The sequence below is a fragment of the Astatotilapia calliptera genome, chromosome 10, assembly GCF_964374335.1.
Source record: "Astatotilapia calliptera chromosome 10, fAstCal68.1, whole genome shotgun sequence".
Taxonomy (NCBI): Eukaryota; Metazoa; Chordata; class Actinopteri; order Cichliformes; family Cichlidae; genus Astatotilapia; species Astatotilapia calliptera.
The window spans coordinates 32,803,730-32,826,694 of record NC_137431.1 but is presented as its reverse complement, the minus strand read 5'-3'; the positions used below and the strand labels follow the sequence as shown (position 1 = coordinate 32,826,694).

The window sequence follows — 22,965 nt, the reverse complement described above, 5'->3', positions numbered from 1 at the left end:
AGTCTGGAGGTGGGAACATTGTGGTGTGAGGCTGATTTTCAGCACACAGCCAAGGAAAATAAAGCTGCTGCAGCGGCCCACTCAATCACCGAAGGAATCTGTGGAAAAAAGCAAAAGTTCACAGAAGTCAAACTTTCACATTCATCTGGAAGAATGGGATAAAAATCCCACCAGAGCAACGCCTGTGCTAGTTTCTCCAGGAACACAGGATACTGAAGGAGTCCAGTTAGCAAATTAATCATCTTTAACTGGGTTTAAACTTCAGCTTCTCCTTTTTTGTCCCTTTTTCAGGTCTCGTGATGTTTCGTGTATGAATGAGACGGGACCAAAGAACGATTAATGCCTGGTGATGTGAGATCTTCGGGCTTTTCCTTTAAAGCTCTGTGAAGGTGCTCTCACACATGCTGGTTTAAAGCTCGCGGTCACGGCGTTCAGAGCTGATCTTCAGCTCGTTTCACCCCCACACAGTTTTTTTATTGCTCTAATCTGTTTCAACATCCCGACGCCTCTTTACTTGGACGGAAACATTCGGAGCGTCTGATCTTCATAATTTCTTGATAAACATCTTTCATTTGAGAGGATCCAAACGCGTCGAGTCATCGGAGGATGCAGATTTAGGAGCTTAGAGACAAACTAAATGACAAAGAGTTTGGATTTGTGGAGCTTCTATTTGATCCCAAAGGAAAACTAAGAGACGTGACTGCTGATGGACAAAAGGGGAGACGCTCTGTCTCACACACAGACCACAGATGGGAAGTGAACCTCTGCTTTTCCTTTGTCCTCCATCTGTCCACGTGTCTGCCTCCTCCTCCAGGCGTCCCGATGTAGATGCTGATCAATGGATCAATCGATACCCCGCCGTCACACAGCAGCGAGGTTTGGACAAAGGACCAGAGAAACCTTTTGTTTCCTCCAGTTTTTACTGCAAAGAAACAGCAACGATTTATCTGCTGGAAACTACAAAATAAGAGCGTGTGAGATTGAACCAAACATCCTGTATGTGCGTGAACGTCACAGATTCCTACTTTTTCTGTTCCTGCGTCTTATTTTCTTTCACTGGAACCAAGTGGATATGAGACTCGTTTAAACGAAGGAAAACAGAAAAGACTAAGACTGCTTCTGTGTTGAGCAAAAACTGAACTGCACGAATCGTGAGTTTAAATACGAAACCCTGAGTGTGAGAGAGCGGTCGCTGTTTAATCCCAGTCGTGAGGTCATTATTTTCAGTACTGACAAAGGTGGAGCTTCTGTCTTCAATGTCAGAGTGAAAACATCAAGCTCATTTTGGAGGATTTCATCTGACGGTGCAGCGAGGAGGAGACGGAGGAGGGTGGGACTCAAACCCAGGTCGCTGTTTTTAACCTTGCGGTGTCCGGCCGCCCGCTGTTAGTGAAACTGCAGCGGATTGGTACAAACCAGAAACCGAAGCCACGGTGACGTCAGCGGCTGAAGTTTGGATTTTGGGTCACGCCATCTTGGTTTTTGGAGACACTGGAGTAAAGAAACAAAGCGTGCAGCAGCGTCACACCAAAGAACTTGCTACACTCGCCTGTGTCACCTCCACCTGTCAGTCACACAGGCCACGCCCCTATGTTGGAAAGAAAAGGATCCTGTTGGCGGCCCTCATGAGCTCAGCACCAACACAACGACCACAAAGGAAACATTTTCTGCCCGGTACGACGGCGGCCGGGTAAAAGAGGCCGATGGTGCAGAGTCAGATTCTGTTTTAGTGCCTTGCTGAATGGCGCCGGCGTTCGTGGTCCTCCAGGATGCTCGGTCTCTCCCTCGGCGCAGCAGCTCGTCCTTTCCTTCTGCCCATGATGGCTTCTCTCCTTCGGCCTCCTCCACTTCTTTTCCCTTTGTTTTCCTGATGTGACATCATCGATCCGACCCTCCTCGTCCTCCCGATGAAGTCGACACGTTTCCTGTTTGTGTCCCAGCTTTGCTTCCGTACATGAGGACAGGTGTGAAACCTTTCTGTACTGTTGCTGTGAGTTGGGCAGACGACGAACTCCAAAAATGAAACAATAATCGACCTGAAAGTCAAAGATTTTCACAGTTTGAAGTTAAAAGTTTGACGTGTTTCTGTTGTGCTTTGTGTTTCTATTCATTCAAAACGTAAAATAAAAACTCAAAGATAATAAAACTGTTTTGACTCAGCACACCGACATGCTGTAATCGATCATCGATCGATAGTCCTGATGTCGGCAGCGTCAGACCCAGCGATGCTGCTCACGCTCAGACCTCGTCCTCTGACTGAACAAACGAGGGGCGGGACTAGTCTTCATTCTTCGTTTTCATCCAGCAAGCTGAAAGTGAGAAACATCACAAACAGATTTTTAAAGGTTAAAAATGACAGCTCAACACACTCTGACCGACACGCCGTCTTTTAGCTCCGTTTTTGGTCTCCTTCACCTGTAAAACCCCTGACAGACCCCTTCAGCTCCACACAAAGCCATGAATAGTTTCACGTGTCGAGCCTTCATGCTGCTGTTAGGCCGAGCAGAGCGAGCTGTCAAAAACTGTCACGTGCATTTGGAAAAAGCTGCAACGCAACATTTAGGATTCAAATATACGTCACACACGGACAAAGACTGTACATAAAAGATGGACGTGGCCATTAGTTTCTGGATTTTGCGTTTGGAAGAAACAACTTTGGTGCGTGGACCACTGTCCTGTTGCTTTTTCTGTCTGTTTGTTTTACAGTAAGAAGTGACCATATTTGGATGATACTGGAATTTTCAGGTAATATTAACAAACTTGATTAATCAAAGTAGCCACGCCCCTAAATCCAGTATCCAGCTGGATCATTCGTGAGCAGGAAACTATCCACTGAGACCAAACACGCTTAATTCTGCTGGACAGCTGAACACAGGAGTGTATGAGGGCGGACTCACTGCTGAAGGCAGCCCCAAGAGTCCTCGATATAAATATGTAAAAACTGTGTGTGTTTCTGTTTGTTTGTATATGTGTCTTTCTTACTGCTGTTACACCCACATTTCCCCTCGTGGGACAATTAAAGGATTTTTCTACCAAAGTGGCCACGAGAAGAAATGAAAATTAAAATAAAAATGAAAAAGATTATTTTAAGGCTGATTTAAAATTTGCACTCAGAGAAATCATGCTGTGCAAAATCTTTTTTTCTTTTTCTTTTTTAAACTCGTCCGATTCTGCATCAATTTTTCCTGTTTTTCCGCCTCTACACCAGCTTTCATTAAATTCATCTCGGCAGGTTTTTTGTGCCTAATCTTGAATTATGGTGCACAGCTGAAAATAGTTTTTTTTTTATCAGAGACTCGCTGTACCCACTCCCACAAACCGGCCGAGCACAAAGTGTTTCAGTCGTCTGACAGCCCGGGGAGAGAACGCTGGCAGTAATTTATGATCCCATGATGCATCAGTACTGTGAGGAGTAAACACGTGTGCACGGTGTCCTGGTAGTGCGGAGGTTTTTGAAAGGTGGTGCAGACTTTTGCAGTCGTGGTAAAGAGTCAGAGCAGTTATTTAGTGTGGAGCTAAAGGGTCGCCTTGCATGCAAATAAACACAAGAGGAACGAGTGCAGCGGGGTTCAGAGAGCTGAATGGTGGGCCGAGGGAGTTTCAGCAGCTTCACCTTGAACATAATCGCTGTCTGTGCCAATTAAAGCGCCACCAGCGCCCCCGCCCCTCCTCCATTATCCTCTGGCCTCTGAGAGCCGAGGGAAGGTATGTGGGCTCGGCGCCAGCCGGTGGGCCCGCTTGGGAGACAAACACCGAGGCGGCCTGCGTGGGGTTCAGCTCTCTTAGGCAGCCTGGTTTCCACAGCAACGGCCACCGCCGCCAGCTGGGAAAAACCTCCTAAATGTCAACTTTTCCAGGAAACGGGGAGAAAAGAACCTCATTTTAAAGTCTCATTGCTTACAGGGTCCCCAAAAACCCTCAAAGACGGCTTCGAGAGACATTCTTGGGCCATTCGGTCATCAGAGATTCGTTTTGTCCGAGTTTGGCGTCGTTAATCTCCGTCTTCAACCAGATTTTATAGCTTTCATACAAACCTGATGTGTATTTGCACTCCCCACCACACTGTCAGTGTCTGTTTGTACTTGACTCACACTGTAAGAACGTCTTCTGTTTGTTTCACCTCGTGTGATTGACAATAAAAACTCAGGCTCTGTTTTTTGTTCCATGTGAAGAGTTTAATGTCGGATTTGTGTGCTGCTGCCACACATATCTCACATATTTCACAGATTTTTCTGTGGATTTCATTTGTCTGAACTTCAGCATCGTAACACAGCAGCTAAAACAAAATAAAATTGGTTTCAGGTTAAAAGAGCCTTGCAGTAGCAGTATGTAACCCCAGTGTGCCCATGTTCACCCTCAGAGTGCCAAACTTACCCAAAATTCACCAAATTCTTCCTTTAACCCTGAAACTCTTAATCTGAAAATCAGACAGAAATGAACTAATGGGTTAAAAGTTGAATCATCTTTTATACATTAGTTTTTGGCCTCCATGTTTCGAAACTTCAGCTTTAGCGTAACGCCTGCTGAAATGTTAGCTTCCTGAAGTCAGAGGTTTGGGTTATCAGCCAGGTTAGCTGACACACGGACACTGAAACAGCATTTTTATGGACCCTGCGGCCGCCACATCCTCCTGTAGAAGCTGCAAAGGACTCAACGGTCTGAGTATTCATGGCTGAATCAGAGGAAATCTCCAGACTGCTACAACAGTAAGAAAAATAATGCTTGGGTTCAGATTTCTGTTACCAACTGAGTGGTGGCGGCTACTTTCAGGGACCTGCAGCACGGTTTTCTCTGGATGCAGCCACTCTTTGTGCAGACGAGAGAGCCTGACGTCTTAGTAATAAGAAAAAAAACAACCTTTGTTCACGTTTAATCACCACATGTACACATGTGGTGATTAAACGTGAACATAAGAGACTCAGGAATGCATTAATGCCACTGAATGTCCTCACAAAGTTAGTGAAACAAGTGTGTGTGTGTGTGTGTGTGTGTGTGTGTATTAGCTCCTCCCCCTGCACACAGAGTGGAGCAGTCGCCCCAACAGGAAACATCTTTGGCCCAAAATACGAGAACCGCTCAACCAAACGACCTGAAACTCAACACGGAGCTCGTCGACATCCTCTGAAACACACCAGCTGAGTCTGAAGTGGATCAGCTGACCGTGGACGTTTCTGTCCATCTGAAGGTCAACATGAAGAGCTGCTGTCAGTGCAGTAGTCTCCCTGTAACATGTTTGTTGGCAGCATGTCATACTCAGGTACATTTCTGCACTTTAACGTGAACATTTTGGTCCTTTTTCATTTCAGTTTTTTTTTCCATTTATAGTCGTTGGAACATCGACCAATCACATTTCAGCAGGTAACCTGAAAATTAGCCACTGTACATAAGAACTGATGCTTTTTACAAGTTCACTCATAACTTCTATCATGTGTTGACTGATTGAAATCCACTGTGATGTTGTTAAGAAGCAAAACTACAAAAAAAAAGTCTTTGTCTGTTTCTGTTCTCTCAAAAATTAAATCACCACAAAAGTCTGAAGTTGTGCTTCACTTGGTCCACAGATGAATCCACTCGAAGCCCAGACCTCCCACCGTTTCTCGTCCTGCTGATCTGACCGACAACACGTTTAAAAGCCGTGGAGATCTTCAACTAACATCCGAGTATCTCATCCCCCCGGAGATCGTTAAGCAACCCCCGGGGCTACCCGCAACAGCAAGCCGCAGGAGGAGACGTTGCGAGCGGAGGCAGAAGAGAGGCAAGCGGGGAGGCCTGTGGGCACGGCTAAAGACTAGTCCGTTTAAACCACCACTCCCGATCATATTCCTCTCCAACGCCCGTTCAATCCGTTACAAACTGGATGAAATACGACTGCAGATCGCCACTCGACGGACTTTTAATAACTGTTCGTGCATGATTTTCACTGAAACCTGGCTGGACAGCGCCATTCCCGATGCGGCTATCGATCTAGCAGGCCGCACCGCCTATCGAGCCGACAGGTCTGCGGACTCGGGTAAGAAGACTGGCGGGGGGCTGTGCATCTATATTAACAACCTTTGGTGCACGAACGTCACGGTAACGGAAAAACTGTGCAGTACAGAGGTAGAACTGTTGGTGTTAAAGTGCCGTCCATTCTATCTCCCTCGGGAATTTTCTGCCGTTTACATTTGCGCTGTTTACATTCCACCAGATGCTAATGCTAAGCTAGCGTTAGCACAATTGAGCAGCAGCATCAATAACAGCCTGGTAGCACACCCGGACAGTGTCTTTATTGCGGCTGGGGATTTTAACCACGCGGACCTGAAATCTGTACTTCACAATTTCCACCGTAATGTGAAGTGTGCTACCAGAGGAGATAGAACGTTGGACCAGGTGTACACCAACATGGCGAATGCGTACAGAGCCCAGGCTTATCCCCACCTGGGTCTGTCAGACCATCTCTCCCTTCTGCTACACCCAATATACACACAAAAGATCAAGAGCACTGGGATTACAACCAAAACCGTGAGAACATGGCCGCAGGACGCTATTCCGATGCTTCAGGACTGTTTCCACTGCACAGACTGGGATGTATTCAAGGTGCAGGACACTGACAATCGTGTCGCATTGGACAGTTACACCTCCACTGTCTTGGACTACATCTGTTTCTGTGTGGACAATGTAACAACTTGGAAACGATTCCGTGTGTTCCCTAATAATCCACCCTGGATGACACACGGAGTTCAACAACTTATTCGAACAAGGAACAACGCTTTCAAATCCGGGGACCAGGAGGCATACAGTGCTGCCAGGGCCAACCTGAGAAGAGGCATCAAGACTGCCAAGCAGCAGCACAGGAGGCGTATCGAGGCCAGGTTTGAGAACAACACAAACCCAAGGCAGGTCTGGGAGGGCATCAGGGCTATCACGGACTACAAAAGAAGAACACCATCACCCTCAGCCGACAGTTCTACTCTGGTCTGGCTGAGGATCTAAATCTCTTTTATGCCCGTTTTGACAGGGAGAACACCGACCCTGTCCTGTCCCCTCTCCCCTCAACCGACCCTGCTCCGGTCCTGAGCATTCATGAGCTGAGGCGTGTGTTCCGGAGCATTAACACCAGGAAGGCGGCCGGGCCGGATGGAGTGCTGGGCCGGGTGCTAAAAGACTGTGCTGCGGACCTGGCGGACGTCTTCACCTCTATATATAACACCTCGCTGTCCTGTTCACTGGTACCATCCTGTTTCAAAGCAGCAACCATCGTTCCCATCCCAAAACAGTCAAATGTCACATGTCTGAACGATTTCAGACCTGTGGCACTCACCCCCATTCCCGCCAAATGCCTGGAGAGACTGGTCATTAAACACATCAGAGCTGCTTTTCCACCATCCCTGGACTCGCACCAGTTTGCATACAGGGAGAACCGGTCAACCGAGGATGCGATCGCCACAGTGCTGCACACATTACTGAAGCACTTGGAACACAGGAACACCTATGCACGGCTCCTCTTTGTAGACTACAGCTCGGCTTTTAATACCATCCGGCCATACAAACTCCGTCCCAAACTCCACCAACTGGGACTTAACTCCTCTCTGTGCAACTGGATTGTGGACTTCCTCACTAACCGTAGACAGAGTGTCAGAGTGGGTAAGAACACCTCTTCCACCCTTGTGGTCAACACCGGTGCCCCTCAGGGGTGTGTTCTGAGCCCTCTGCTATACACTCTCTTCACCCATGACTGTATTTCCTCCTGCACATCCAATCTCATTGTTAAGTTTGCAGATGACACTACAGTGCTCGGACTTATATCTAACAACGATGAGACAAACTATAGGACAGAGGTGCAACAACTAGAGTCATGGTGCCACGACAATAACTTGGTCTTAAACACCAAAAAGACCAAGGAGATCATTGTAGATTTCCGGAAGAGGGGTCATAACAACCATCTGCCTCTCTTCATTGGCAGTGAGGCGGTGGAGAGGGTGAGCAGTTTTAAATTCTTGGGGGTAACTGTGACCGAGGACCTGTCCTGGGGCAACCATATCACCTCAGTTGTACGGAAGGCCCAACAGCGCCTCTACTACCTGAGGAGACTGCGGAGTGCACACATTCCCAGATCTCTGATGTTGAACTTCTACAACTGTGCCATCAGCAGCGTTCTGACGTATGGATTTCTAGTGTGGTTCCCCAGCTGCACCAAGGCCGATCAGCAAGCACTCCAGCGGGTGGTGAAAGAAGCTGGCAGAATTATTGGAACAAGTCTGCCAGAGATCAGTAATATCTTCCCCACTCGCTGTCTGAGGAGGGTGCACAGTATCCTGCGGGACCAACATCACCCTGCGCGCCACCTTTTCCATCTGCTGCCCTCAGGGAGAAGGTACAGGTCTATACAGGCCAGAACATCCAGACTGGCCAACAGCCTGTATCCACAGGCTGTGAGGCTCCTGAACTCTCTGCCCCCCTCTCACGGACAATAACCATATCCAACTTCTTAATAGCAATGAACTGGTCTGCATTGGTGCATCATATCTTTATTCTCTTCCCCCTCCTGCCCCCCCCCTCTTTCTTAAATAGATAACTATCATATCTGATATCATATCTCACAGTACAATAATATTGAATGGGTTGCATTGTTGTATTTTGTCATGTTTCTCAGGTCTTTGTCTGAATTTCTACAAACATTATTGCTAAGGATTGTCTTATTGCATTGGAGTCACACTGGGTTAAATATGTACACTTGGGTTTTAAGGGGTATTTATTATTTTCTTCTTTTTTTGGGTTGTATGGAAGCCCCAAACGCAATTTCATTGTTCTTGACAATGACAATAAATAAATAAATACTAATACTAAAAACGTCTGCGTATCAGCGATGAGTCTGACACGTCAGCAAACAACGAATGACACACAATTCATACATGTTAAAAAACAAAATCAGGCTCAGGTAAGCAATCTGTGGAAACTGTTTAATGTTCAAATGTAACTTTATTCATAGAAAGCAGACTCAACATTTAATTTCTGTGTTATAGTCTCATCTGTGTTTCTTTGAATGAAGCTGTAGTGTTCATGGAAACAAAGTCGACATCTGCCTGCCTGCGCTGCAGTTTTTCATCTGGTAAATACTTAATTCAGATGGAGCAGAGTATTTATATTAATACTAATGTTGAAAACACAAGAAACAGAATAAACTGGTTTTAACTGTTAACTTCACCCGGCTTCAGTAGTCAGCTTGTTTCCTGCTTCATGTAAAAACCATCCACAAAACACTGGGAGTGCGATCTGGCGAGCGGTCCTGAGGCTCGTCAGGTCGTTTTGTTGCTTTAATGAATTTATTATCAGCAGCAATATAAAATTATGCACAAAAGGAACTACTAATGTAAAAAAAAATATGTTATTTATTTATTTATATATATTTAATATATAAATATTATTTTATTTACTCACACCACACAAAATATAAAAAAAAGATAAATTATAATATACAAAAATCAACTATTTACAATTCAGCTTTTAACTATTTCAATTTTCAGATGTTTCCTTTTAAACAAATTTAAAAGGAAACAACACAAAACACTGCAAACCACAACACAATAAAATGCGACTGTAATCCCCCCCCGCGCAGCGCTGGGCGGAGGGGCGCAAACTCCCATCTCTGCTCAGCGCCAACACAAGGAGTGCAGCGTGAAGCAAAAAAAGTGAGAGAAAGAAAAAAAAAAATCTTGCATTGTTCACTTGAAAGAGTCGGCTCTAAGAGCCATTTCGTTCGCGACCGACCCATCACTAATGGAGACGGTCTGAGTCAGGGATTGGTCTGAGGAGGCGGCGGTGCCATCGGGTCCTGCTGACTATTCCTCACAAACAAATCAGCCCACAGAGGCTGACAGAGGTCAGCTGTTCCAGCTGTTGAAAACAGCTTCAGCTGCTCCTCAGCGCTCATCATCTGATCTGCTTTTTAAAACAGGACCGCCATGCTGGAATCCATAGCAACAGGCAAACTTACCAGGCAGCTCTGCCACTTATTGGTTTTCATGAGAGACTTGTTATTAAGAAAACATGGGACCCACGTGCCTCCAGACGACTTCACTAATGCACCACCCGGCTGATGGAGGCTCCTTCTGAAGTGGTTGATGCCCCCATTACAGTCCTAAAAAGGTTTTTAATCCACAGATTGTCAAAGAAGAAGCCCTGAATGCTAAGAGGAGGAGGAGGCCACCTTTAGTTACTGCACTCACAGTTTGAAGTCTAAGTGCAGCCATCTTGGTTTGTTTGGAGCTGGAAGTGACCATATTTGGACAAGAGGGTGGAAGTGATCAGCTACTCCTAGCAAGACTGGTTTTTAAGCTAATGCATCACACTGACACTGCACCCTTTAATAATGAGAGCTAAATAACAGGCTAACAAACTCTTAGACTTTAATTCACCCAAACTTAGAGGACAGACTTCAAGGATGCAGCACAAACTTGGACCGCAGGTCGAGTTCAGTGACTCCAGACAGCCAAGGCCGAGACTAGCAGCTCCAGCTCTAACCAGAGGAGCCACACACCAAACCTGAAGCCTCAATCAAGTTAAAAAAGAAGCGCTTTAAAAACAACCACCTGCCGTGCTCCAATTATAAACGAGGAAATGATCCACAAAGACCCAAACTGTTTCTGTAAACGTGCTTATTTCTGCTGTAAAGTTCAACATTTTTATGTGAACGTTTACAACAGGAGCCTCTGGTGGCCACCAGAGGAACTGCAGGTTTTCTTCCACCTGATTATTTCGCCAAACTCTGATCAGAGAAACTTACAGAAAACACAAAGTAGGCACAGAATGTTTCATGTGTTACTCTGAGGAAGATTACAGACTCCTCATCACTCTGCAGGTCATCAGCTAATGAGAAGGTTGCCAATTCCCGGCTGCTCCAGTCTGCGTGCCAAACATCCTGATGTGTTCATCAGTGTGGATCTTAGACCAAAAGCACTTAGATGTAGAAAGGTGCATGCTGGGTGCTCAGGAACCCTCCATTTACCAGTAAAAGCCCCGCCCACAGAAAAGCTTACATCACAGGTCACTCTCACCTGGTGCTGTTCCAGCTGGAAATGCTTCACATAATGAGATCAGTTACTCCTGTAAGCCCAACAGCTTCACTTCACATAGTTTTTTTTTGTTCTCCTGGACCTGTGTGATGTCACAGGGAAAGACCAGAGTAGATTAGAACAGAATAGAAAAAAAACTTTATTATCCACATCAGTGGGAGATTGTCTTTGGTTCACCAAATTAAAAGACTGAGTGACACTGCAGAAAGCAGAGCATTGTTCACGAGCAAGCCTTCAGAAAAACAGCAAGTTTGACTTTCACACCTGGTTTCGTACTTATTGACCTCCTTTACCTGATATTTCCTCTTTGCTCGAGCTCCTTGTTTTTTGTAAGTGCTGTAAGACGATCTGAGTACAGCGCATGTTAAACAGTAACAGCAATAATGTAAAAGTAATGATTTACCACAGTGACACGCACATTCACACAAATCTTCCTCCTTTCGGACAAATTTAAACTTTAACTGTTTCTGTGCAGCTGCAGGAGTTGAAAGGTCGGCACTAGGACCCATCGGACAGCTGACCGGCTGGTGTTCCGGCGCTAGGACCCCGCGGACACCGCGCTCCTCTCTTTGTTTCCACCAGTCAGCGCCTCCTCCTCCTCCTGCTGCTGTCGTCCTCCTGTAGTCTCACTCCGAGTCTCTCTCCATCAGCAGCGGCTGGATGCTTGCAGGGACGGAAACATGGCTGTGAATCTCGGCAATAACCGGCTGGCCCTGCTCACCGCCTACCAGGACGTCATCGACGAGACCACGGACACCGACTGGTGAGTCCCGCGGCCCTGCTCTCCTGTCCTCTCCTGGTTCTGCTCCCGCTCCTCTCACGGCTCCTCTCGGGGTTTCGTTGTTCGGGTTGTTGCGCGCTGAGGATGCGCAGGGCAGGACTGGGGCACCACCACCTTCATCATCGTCGTCAGTACAGCTGGTGTAAAGTAGAGACGGAGGGGGTGCGGTTGTTTCGGGTCTGCAGAGAGTTTGTGTCAGAGAGCTGCAGGTCTTTTTTTTTTTTTTTTTATGGGGCGGGGGGGTCCCGAGCTGCCCCGCAGTGCAGACTCAGCGGGGAAATGTGCGCCACTGTGCGCGTAAAATGCGCTTTGTTTGCCCTCAGTCCGCCGGGACCGGCTTCACTCCCAGCTGGAAGCAATTTCAGGCTTTTGTGCAAAGTGATGCAGAGGTGTGTGTGTGAGGTGGTCCAGAGATACTGATGAGCCCCTGCATCCTTAAACCAGCAGGAAGAGGGGCGAGGCCGGTGGGTGGGATGGAGGGAGGAGGGGAAAGAAGGGGTGGAGGCTTCCATCATCCCCCTTTGTGGCGTTTCTTCACTGGGAAATGGTGCAAGAGGGTCAGTAAGGAAGTTAGTGAAGTAAAAAATTATTCATTTGGCCTGCCGAGCAGTACGGTGGCCCAAAGGTGCAAAACACAACGACACTAAGAAAAACGCAACAACTTTTTAGAAACATCAAATCAAAAAAACGCAACAGTGAAACCAAACTGGACTTTGTTTTGTAAAAAACCAAACCAAACCAAAAATACAACAAAGAAGTAAAACTGTGAAGCAAAAGAACAGAAAAGTAAAAAACAAAATAAAAACACAATTACAAGCAAAAAATTTTTTAGTCGTGTGTAGGAAAACCCCGTCAACATTCAGGGAAAGAAACAAACATCTCATGACATTCCAGGAAAAAATGTGACAACATTGGGAAAACCCCCCAAAACGATTAAACATTAAACCAAAAAAATGAAAACATGAGATTTAAGAAAACAATAACATTTCACAAAAGCCTGACAGGAAGCAGGAACAGCACAAAAAGGAAAAATCAGCATTTTGAAAAATGACTTTTGAACAGGAGACCAACACAGGAAGTGACTAACAGCAGTGTGGTGATCTGAAACTATAGAATAAGAATAAGAACAACTTCATTTATCCCGAGGGAAATTCTTTTGTCATGTACATGCTCAAAGCAGCAGGAGAGACAGAGGAACAGATGAATAAGATATACAATATATACAATCAGAATAGTAGTATACAGTACAGAAGTGGGCGGGCCCAGAGTTAAAACTCTTGACTTCAAGGCGATTGAAGTGATTTTGTTTACTGAAATATAACGTTTGGCTATTTGTTGATCGATCAGTATCGGCAGTTACTGCGGCCGATAAATAAAAATGTAAAGAGTAAAGAGGAGAAAGGAGAAGCGCCCTTCAGCCATGTTGTGAGTGTTGAGTTGGGCAAAGTGCAAACGAGTAAATAAAAATACATAATAAATGTCTTAAAGAAAAGAATATCGGCCAGTATATCAGATCAGTAAAATCAGCAGATATCAGTATCGGTCTTAAAAATCTGATATCAGTCTGATATCAAAAACATGAAAAAATCAGTTTTCAGGTGTGTTGTGTTTGGCACCTCTAGGCTACCATACCGCAAACCATGGCCTGAGTAAAACTATGTGTATTTGAAGTACTGCTCCCAGCTGCTCCCTAATGGGATCAAACCAGCAACCTTTTGCTGGCAGATGTGTAAACCACCACACTGGAGCTGCTGCACTGAAACATTATTATTAATATTTATTAACAGACAAAGATCAGGCTTTAATCTCTAATCTTGGAATTTTATATAACAGCTTTTCTGTCTATGAAGAAGGCAAACAGACCAGCGCTCACTGGTTTAACAATGACTCACTCCCACAGATCAACAGCCCCACTGGCTGCAGTGATGTATTAAAGTAAACGTTTATTGCATGGACTTTGGTGCTGAAACACCAAAAGCACTCTTAGGTTTAGAGTTTGTCATTTCGTAGCCGAGCAGGAAGGTCACCGAGCTGAATTTCCCCGGCAGCCTGTGAATCCAGAGCAGCAAAGTTTTAGGTGAATCCCAGAGAAAAAAGAGGAATTTCAGAAACCTCGGCCTGGTTTTGGTGCCGGCACGTCCTTCCTGTTCTGTCTGTGTTTGACTCAGAACAAAAAGGGGAAGGAGCCGATTTGTTTAGTTTCAGAAGCTGCAGCATGTAGAGGAGCTGGTTAGCTTAGAGGAGGTAATATTTGACTTGGACTGCAGGTTTAATGTTAAACTCCAGCCTCTGTCCTTGAACACGATAAGGCAGCAGTCATAACAGCTCCACCTGCTCCCCTGATTAAAAATCAGAGGTGTCCTTTGTGAAAGGTTGTTTGGACACAAACGCTGAGTCTGAAACGTGAACCTGAGCCATCTGCTGCAGGTCGTGAGGCCAGGTGAGGTCACGAGGAAGCCTAACCGCCTCACTCAGTCTGTCCACAAGGGGGCGTGCAAATGGATGGTAATATATTTTTTTAGTTGATTAGCTTCGACAACAACACGAAGGCTTTTTTAGTGTTACCACAAACCGAGCAGATCATTGATCTATTATTGATAAATGATTAAACCCACGTGATCACACGCTGTGCTCGTTGTCCTGAGGTGGGAGTCGCTCTGGTTGTTGTAGTATAGTTGCAGCTACAGTTGAGCAATATGTTGCCCTCACCCAGCGACGTCAGCAGGGTTGGGCTGGAGTTAGAGGTTTTGTGGTCCAGCGGTTAGCACCATCGCCTCACAGGAACAACGGTCTCAGGTCCAGATCCAGCCTGGTGTCTCTACAGGTTCTTCACCCAGTCCAAAATCCTTCATGGGGCTAACTGGTGACTCTGAATTGGCGGTTGTTTGTCTGTCCAGGTGTACCCGCCCACTCGCCTCAGCCTGACTTAAACCTGAAGTGACGGGAAATGGATGGAGGGTACCTTTCATTGAAATCCGTCTTTTCCTTTAGATCTGACAGTTTTTCCAAAAAGGTAGAAAAAAAGAAAGGCTATAGCTTAAGGGTGGAGGTTAACCTAACCCCAACCTGATGTTAAGACAAAAATATTCCAGCCACCCACCAACAGTCCAGTGTGGACGCTGGTTTCTGTGGCTGAGGAGGTCGAGGAAGGGTCTTTCAATCAGGATCCACTCTATAGTTGTATATTGAAGTGTCTGTGGGCAGCATGTTGAACTCTGAGGCCACGTCCACACGTAAAGGCAGAAATGAAGGAAAACGCTGCTAGGAACATGCCAAAGCAGCAGATGGCGATATATTCCTAACCGTGTAGAAATGTTGGCCAATCAGAAGTCTAGAAGCCTTGGTGGGAAATAGTAAACAAGGATGGGGCATTGAAGGTGTGGAGGGACAGTATATGTGAGCATTTAAACACTGCAGAGAGTAACAGTAACAGTTTGTAGAAATTCATTTCACCGAAACGATAACGTGGCGCACAGTGTGACGTCAAAAAAGGCGCACACCTTTGACGCTGCGTTTTTCTCGTCCACACGTAAATGCAAAAACTGAGTTTTTAAAAATCTCAGTTTTCAGTGACCAAAAACGCCGTTTACGTGTGGACGGAAGGTGCAAACGCATAGAAAAATCTGCGTTTTCAAAAATACCCGGGTACGTGTGGACATAGCTTGTCAAACATTGTCACACAGAACAACTCAGGCTAACTATCTGGGACATTGTTTTGAATTTTGAGTTATTTTGTCACCGTTTTCAGTCACTAACTCAACGTTTTGACTCATGTGGAGCAAAAACCAAAACTCTTTTTCAGTGGCTGCAAACAAACACGCTTATTTGTGAGAAAACAAACAAAGCTTATTTGCAGAGCCAAAGTGCGCTTTGTGCTCTCTGAACACGCTCAGGTGATGTGCGGTAATCTAACCCCAGCATGAGCTTCAGTCACAAATGTAACACATGAGGAAACGTGAATGTTTCTGTTTCATAAGTAAGAAACTTCATCACAGCTGTTTGAGCAGGTTTTGAGATTTCCAGCATTCAAACAGTTTCGCCGGCTGAATCATCAAAGAGCCGAAAGGCTCAGTGTGGGAAGTGACCCCAGGTGTCCCCAGCGTGATGATGGGAATGAAGTTTGCTGTTCGGATCGTTAATAATCTCATTTAAAGGTCTGTGGAACCAAAATTTTAGATTCTGATTCAGCAGAATCTGAATGCTTTTACAGTTTCAGATTCTGGAAGCTGAAATCTCCAACAGTTCATCAGAGTTTCACTAATATGGAGGTTTGTTTAAAAACTGAGCATCAGAAACAACAGAGGCGTCTCTGTTGGGCTGCTTTTGGTTTATTTACAGCAGATTTCGTCATCGATACAAAGACAGACATCGAGGACAAATTTCCACCTCTGTTCCCGGAGATGTGCGCTCGTCACAGCCTGACACCGAGCTCTCCGAGGGTGCAGAAACATCGCTGTTCAGGTGTTGATGGAGGCAAGAAATGATGCTTTTTCCACCCTCGAGTCTCTCGCGGCGTCACCAAACTGTAAAAGTGTAAATTACGTGTTTGTGTCAGCTGAACTGCTCGTGCGAGCTGTCATGTTGAAAGGTTAACGTTTCCTATAACGGCGTTCGGATTTAGTGGGATGATCCGGCGGGGCGGAGAGACGATGCGGAGGGCCTCAGGCCTGCCCCCGTTTTTCACACTTGATGGGATTCAAACAAAGGCAGAAACCTCCAAACACGCTGACCCCAAACAACACGGGACCCCCCCCAAACACCCTCCACACCACCGCCCTCTGCCCTACTCTGCTTTCCCAGAGAGCGGATTTAGGAGCTGGATAAATGCAGTCTCTGGAGCCCCTCCTCAAATCTGGTTTTTCGGGCACACCAGTCCAAATAAGACGAGTTCTTCTGACCTGGTTTTGTCGATAAAATAATAATGCATTTATTTATCTCGCAGCAGCTTCACTGCAAACAGAAATACCTTTTTTCCTGGAATTTAGACGTTTGGGGCTATTTTTGTGTCAGTCCACCTTAAACAGGTTAAACGTATTTCCCTGTGGTCTGCATCCGTCTGTGTGGTTTCCCAGAGATGAGTGCCTCATAATGAAAATGATTGAACTGAACGTCACTCGGGCTCTAATAAGAAACATTATTTTGAAAGCAGCAGTGTCCTTTTCCATCAATCATGAAACGACCCGACTATAAAAATGAGAAATTTTTGTTTTTCAAATGTTGATGATGAATCGGGGAAAGAAACGTTCAGCAGGCTAATCGATGATTTTTGGATAAAGCTCCGTCGTCGTCTCTTGTAAATCTTTGTTTCTGTCGTCCTGTCGGTGGCAGGACTCGGTCAGGAAGCTGTAGAGGTTTGTTCGTTAATTACACGCCGCCCTCACGTCACGCTCGTCCCCCGTGAACAGGTCTTATCTCGGCCTCGCTCACTCGAACATCCGTCGAACTTTAAGCTTCCCCCTCGCTCTCATCATCGCCTGCGGCTGGTCTCGTCCGTCACAGGCGGATCGGCCTTCAGAACGCCATCAGCCGCGAGGGTCTGAGAGCAGCAAGTCGAAGTGATAACGTGCGGGAGGCATCCAGATGACAGATGAGTCGGCAGCATCGCTTATTCGGTCGGGGAGAAGCGTGAAGCTCCGTCCCTGCTGATAACAGGACAGACTGTTAGACTTCATGAACCTCGGAGCGTCAAACACAAAGGAAACATCTGCGTGATGAGTTTGGGTTTAATGATGGCGTCAGGGTAAATGGATTTATCCTGAGCAGCAAACACAGTCCCTCCTAAGGACAAAGACATGCAGAGAGAGCGCTGTTTAAGTGTAAAATTACCAAAAATCTAAATTTACTTTCCTGTTTTAGTCAAATTCAAATATCTGAGAAACTATAGACTCACATCCACAGACAGCTCCTTCAGGATTAACCCTGATGACTTTAGTGACCCCTTACGATTCATGTGGTGCCATTGTTTTTGGTTTTTGACGGATTAAATCGAGCATCACCACTGTGAGCATGTTAGAAAGCTAATTAAAGCCTCACAGAGCTGCTGGCACGACTGCGCACCACTCCCTAATCAGTATTCAGTACCACGGGGAAAAGTGGCATTACATTAGAGTGTAAAGTTCTTGATTTCTTCATTCAAAGATTAATCTAATCAGGCTTTAAGGAGGTGGTGCAACAGACACCGAAGTGCATGTTAAAGACCAAAGAAAACATTATTGTTATAAAAATATTTTTTTTCATCCACCAGCAGTCCTGACATCTAAAAACACTGCAAGTAAAAAACGAAAGGCAACAAAAAAAAACTTTCTTTGTAATGTCTGCTTGTAATTTAAGAAGTGCTGCATTTGGGTAAAATTACCAATAACTCAGAATTAGAGGAATAAGTGTTTGTATGCGTCAGCTGTATGGAAGATGGAGAAAAATAATAGTGAAATGAAATTATACTTTGTTAATATAGAAGTTAAATAAAGCATTGATGGGCTGTAAACAACAAGCTGTGCTATTATTTTTATTTTTAATTAAAATAAAAAGGAACTAACAGCACAAACACGGTCTAAAGGTTCAGGCAGGGACTCTAGTTAGCTGAGGACTAGCTAACAGCTAGTTAGCTTGTAAGTAAAGGTAGCACTTACTTTAAATTTTAAGAAAATCAATACAAATGTATGAATTACAGTTTTTATAAAAGTGGAAATTAGTAAAAATGATCAAAATTATTTTTTATTTCCTGAAGTGTTTTCTTTGTTTAAAGCTTCCTGTCGGGTAATGCATGCTAGCAGAGTTAGCTTGTAATGCTAACTCTGATGTATAGGGTGTTAACTATATTAAACTTGTATATAAATTGATATAGTAAAACCTGTCACTCATTAGTTTGTGTTCTTCTATTCTGAGACCCTACATTTGTTTTAATATTAGTGTATCTGGATAAAATGTTTTTATCAGCTAATGGTTTTTTTTTTTGTTAAACTAGCTTCATTAGCAAGCATAGTTTACGGTGATATTAAATGGATAACTACTAATCAAAACGCTTTATCAGATGTTGGACATCACAAAACGGTTTCAGCATTCATTCTCACAGCATTAATAATTCACTTTGATGCAGTTCAAACTTTGCTCTCAAGTATATTTGTCGTAAATTTGTAAATAAATGAACTCTGGAGACAAATTGTTTTTTGTAGCAGGCTGTAAACATGTTCATGGAAGCTTGAATGTTGCAACTGAAGATTTTATTTATTTTTGGGTTTTTTGCCATCTGTAACTCACAATTTTAGGTTGGCATTTCAAAATTTTGAGGTAACTTAAAATTTTGTCTTCCTCTTACAAAAACGTAATAAAATTTCCAGTTGTGTATCTCGACCTGCCTAAAACTGATGAGGACAACTGAATTTGTAAGACTGAAGAGCTCAAACAGACGGTGATGTGCAGGAGGAGGCTCTGGCAAATATGAAGCATGTTACATCATTTTTAAAGTATGAGGGCTTTTAAACTGATAAGACTGGGTTGTTCCCTGCCTCAGAGCATTGCAGGCAGCGGTAATGGGCGACTCCTGAAGGGTGAACATTAGGATGAGATTCCCTCTCCAGCCTGTTTATCATTAATTCATCCGCTCCCTGAAGCTAAAAGAAAGGAATGTTACCTCTTGAACCATAAATGTCAGACTGCAGTGAAGGTGACACTGTGAAAAGGGCAGCGGGTGAATCAGGGTTATCCGATATCACAAAATCCACAAACTGCTTTCAGTGGCTGCTGATTGGCCACAGGCTGCTGTCATATGACCCTTTGACCTGTCCAGCTGTTCGAGGAAGCCATTACCTGACGAGTCACCTCAGACAAAAGAAGAAAATGGTGGAGAGAAGAGCTGAGCAGCAGGTTGAGTCTGTTGGTCTCAGATAGAAGACGTTTGTTGGACTGCTCACACACTTTGGCGTATTTCTCTGAGATCATTTTAACGCGAGTTGTTTATTTACCCCTCAGGAAGGTCTGAATTCAAGGTCGACCAAACAATGCTTCACAGCAGAGCCGAGGTCAAAGGAGAAACAAAACACTGCTGGAAACAGCCTGAGGCCGTGTAGTTTAATAAGTACGGCTCGTGGTGTTCTTACTTATTACCTGTTACAGGCAGGTGACAAAGGAGAAACCTGAATGAGCTGAACATACCAAAAGATGACGCTGCCGTTCCCACGTCACCAAAACTGAACCAAGCTGCACACATCTGAAGTCAGGCTTCAGACTGTTGCCCCTCAGCAGGCTTCCAGAAGCTGGCCAATAAAGAGGGTGGCCCTTAAAGACACAGCAGCTAAAACAGCTTGTTCCAGGCAGCGTAAAGTGAGGGTGTCGACGCGCTGTACTAGCTTTGCATGTTCTACATTACAGTAAAGTTGTATGTGAACTGTTACTGGTAATGTGTGCGTGTCGTCATGGGAAAATGACTCCCTACAGACGTGACTTTATTGGGAATTACCACAAAAGATGTCGCTGCTCAGAGATGGTACTTTATGGCTTCTGTGTGAGTTATGCAGGTCATGGACAGTCTGTCAGTGAGAGGAAGCGTAAACATGAAAGCTGCATGTCTGGGAGGTAAACTGGGGTTTGCTCTGCAAACGACCATGACAGCAATAATCAGACTGTACAGGAAATGGCTGGTTTCTGGTCCTGCATTCGTCCAGAGCAGTTACCCTACCCTCTACCAAAAACACATTTAATGGATCATCTGACTGAGGACAAATAGATTTGGAGGTTTAATCTCTGACCTCCTGAATGTGCCCCTTCTTTCTTTTTGTCTCATCATCATCTGCTCTGCTCTGTTTTTCAGCAGAGAGAGCATTAATGTGCCTTGAGAGCAGTTAGTAGACATGTTGTGTTTTCACCGTGATCTCGCCGCTCTCTCTGCACTCTCTCAGATTAATATAGAACAGGGTCAGTGGTACAACATGCAAAAACACGGGCTTTCACTTTCATCACAGCAGCTTTATAAAACACAGGTCGACATCATCCTTCAGCATTCACTTACAGCTTCCTCACTTACAGGAGCAAAAATATACAGAGCTAAGAAAAGGCTGGTTTACAACCAGACATGTGTCTTTGTTTTATTTATGTCTTCTATAAATATGGATATGTGTCTTTGGAAACTTCTGCATAAATTTCACCAGCATGGCATGTTAGAAAGTGGAATTTTATTTATTTTTTGCGTTCTGACTTGATTTCAAATATCCAAAACAAGCTTTTAAAATCAGAATAATTCAAATCAATATTTTAGTTTAAAATCTGGCTAGCAGTTTAAATAATTAGCTAAAGTGTGGATAACCTGTTGAAATGTTCAGTTATCAAGCTCAACTGTTAAGATTTTTTTTAAAACATGATGGTTAAAACAGTTTAAATTTAGCTAAACTGTTAATTACCAAGAGTTTATATTTTAGCTAATAGGGCAAATAAACTAATGAGGTTTTAGCTAGCAAGCTCAGTGTTTAGCTAAACAATAACTAGCAAAAATGCTAATGTAAAAGTTTAAAATATTAGAAAAAAATATTCTTTATAGTTAAGTAGCAACTAAAAATCTGGCTAAACAACTGTTAGCTAACAAGCACAAGTGTTTGGAGTGCTAAGGCAGTTGAAACAGTTAGCCAAAAAATGTTAATTAAAGGAATTGTTAGCTAAAAGTATAGCTACCAGTTTCAGCTAAAAGCGTATATATAAACTGTTGAAATGTTTAGCTAACAATGGCAGCTGTAACAATTATCTTATGTTTATCTTAACAGCTGCTGTTGAACTGTTGAAATAGATCAATAAAATGTATGTTAAAAAAGAGAAATTATTGGCTAAACATGTGGATAAAAACTAAGATTGTAAATTAATGGTATGAATAAACAAGCGCAGTTGTTAGCTTAATGTCATGGATAATTCTTAAAAGTATTGCTAGCAGCTGAAATGTTTAACTGAAAATGTAGAAGTGAAATTGTTGGTTAACAACCACATTTAAGAAGTTCACTATAATGGTCACTATAATGTAATGAGGAGCTGTTTAATGGCAGATGTATTTTAAGCTAATATTCAGAAGTTAAGATAGTCAGCTAAAGAGAGCAGTTTTATTCAGATTACCATTTATAATCCAAGTATTGTTAATCTAGTTTGAACTTCTTATCTTATTTAGTCATAAAGGTTGGTGTTGATGGCGGCATTACAAATGAAAAAGGCTGGAAACCACTAATTCTGTCATTTAACGATGTAGGTGTTTTTATAGTTGGCCGGTGCCTCTTCTTCCTTCCTCTCATCTTCTTCTCACTCTCTTACTTCTGATTCCTCCCCCTCCTCTAACAGTTGACATTTATATTTAGGAACTTAGCTGATGCTGTGAAGTCGAGTGAGATTTGATGGCTGCTTCACCAGAATCAGCTTAAATAAATCATGTCAGTGATGTTCAAGGCAGCCAGCAGTGAGGAGTGTGAGCAGCGAGGGAAAGGGAGGCGATGATGGAACTGAAAAGCAGGAATGCTGCCTCAAGATATGAGAAGAAAGTGGAGAAAAAAAACATAGAAAAGAGGCCTGACCCTTTTAATTGGTGTTAGTTTAATGAAGAAATCAATTAATTTCAGTGGGTTTGCTTTCATGGATGAATCATTTTCATAGGGTTAATTATGTAAATTTTGAAGAGTGGGTTGTAGCGAGGCCTCTTGACAGTGTCCAGAATAGAGGAAGCTGGTAGCGCTGTTTGTTTTATGTAAGCCTGGCGTGCTCGAGTGCAAGCTGCTCCACAAAGAAGGGATGATGTGCAGAGTGTTATGTAACAGGAGCCTATGCAGAGGTGTAGCTACACCTCTAAAGTGTAACCATCTCCGTGCAGGGAGATTTACTTTATTCCCAGCTCGGAAGTCAGCCATATTGCAGTTTGTCATATCTGTGGTGTTTACTTTAAGGGAGCACCTTCCCCCGGGTAGCATAAGCACTCTCTCTGCCATAAGGATAAATTCAGGGAACAAATGTCCCAGTGTCCTTCGATTAGTGCATTTTCCCATTATGTCAACAAAATAAACATCCTTCTAAAGTTAACAGCGATGATTGCTAATTCTTCTTCGTCTTAATTATTGTGACGTCTATATAAAACTGATCAGGGAATGTTCTGGTTAGCTACCAGTTAAGAGCTGC

The 22,965-nt window shown here is 44.1% G+C and overlaps 1 protein-coding gene and 1 long non-coding RNA gene across 11 annotated transcripts in view; one reads left to right on the top strand and one right to left on the bottom strand.

Annotated features, from left to right (window-relative positions):
* Positions 1-4,153: 4,153 nt before the first annotated feature.
* Positions 4,154-11,133, bottom strand: LOC113030364 (uncharacterized). The gene is made up of 3 exons (XR_003273577.2): positions 11,034-11,133; positions 4,375-4,417; positions 4,154-4,276 (listed from the first exon to the last, which is right to left on the bottom strand). It is a non-coding gene; the product is annotated as an uncharacterized LOC113030364 (long non-coding RNA).
* The window catches only part of dbn1 (drebrin 1), a 116,291-nt gene continuing 104,446 nt past the window's right edge, over positions 11,121-22,965 (top strand). For all 10 annotated transcript variants that reach the window (XM_080307353.1, XM_080307351.1, XM_080307352.1 and 7 more), the window contains exons 1-2: positions 11,121-11,380; positions 11,527-11,814. In XM_080307353.1, coding sequence (XP_080163479.1) covers positions 11,732-11,814 — 83 coding nt within the window. In that variant the 5' untranslated portion in view covers positions 11,121-11,380; positions 11,527-11,731. The remainder of the gene's footprint in view (positions 11,381-11,526; positions 11,815-22,965) is intronic.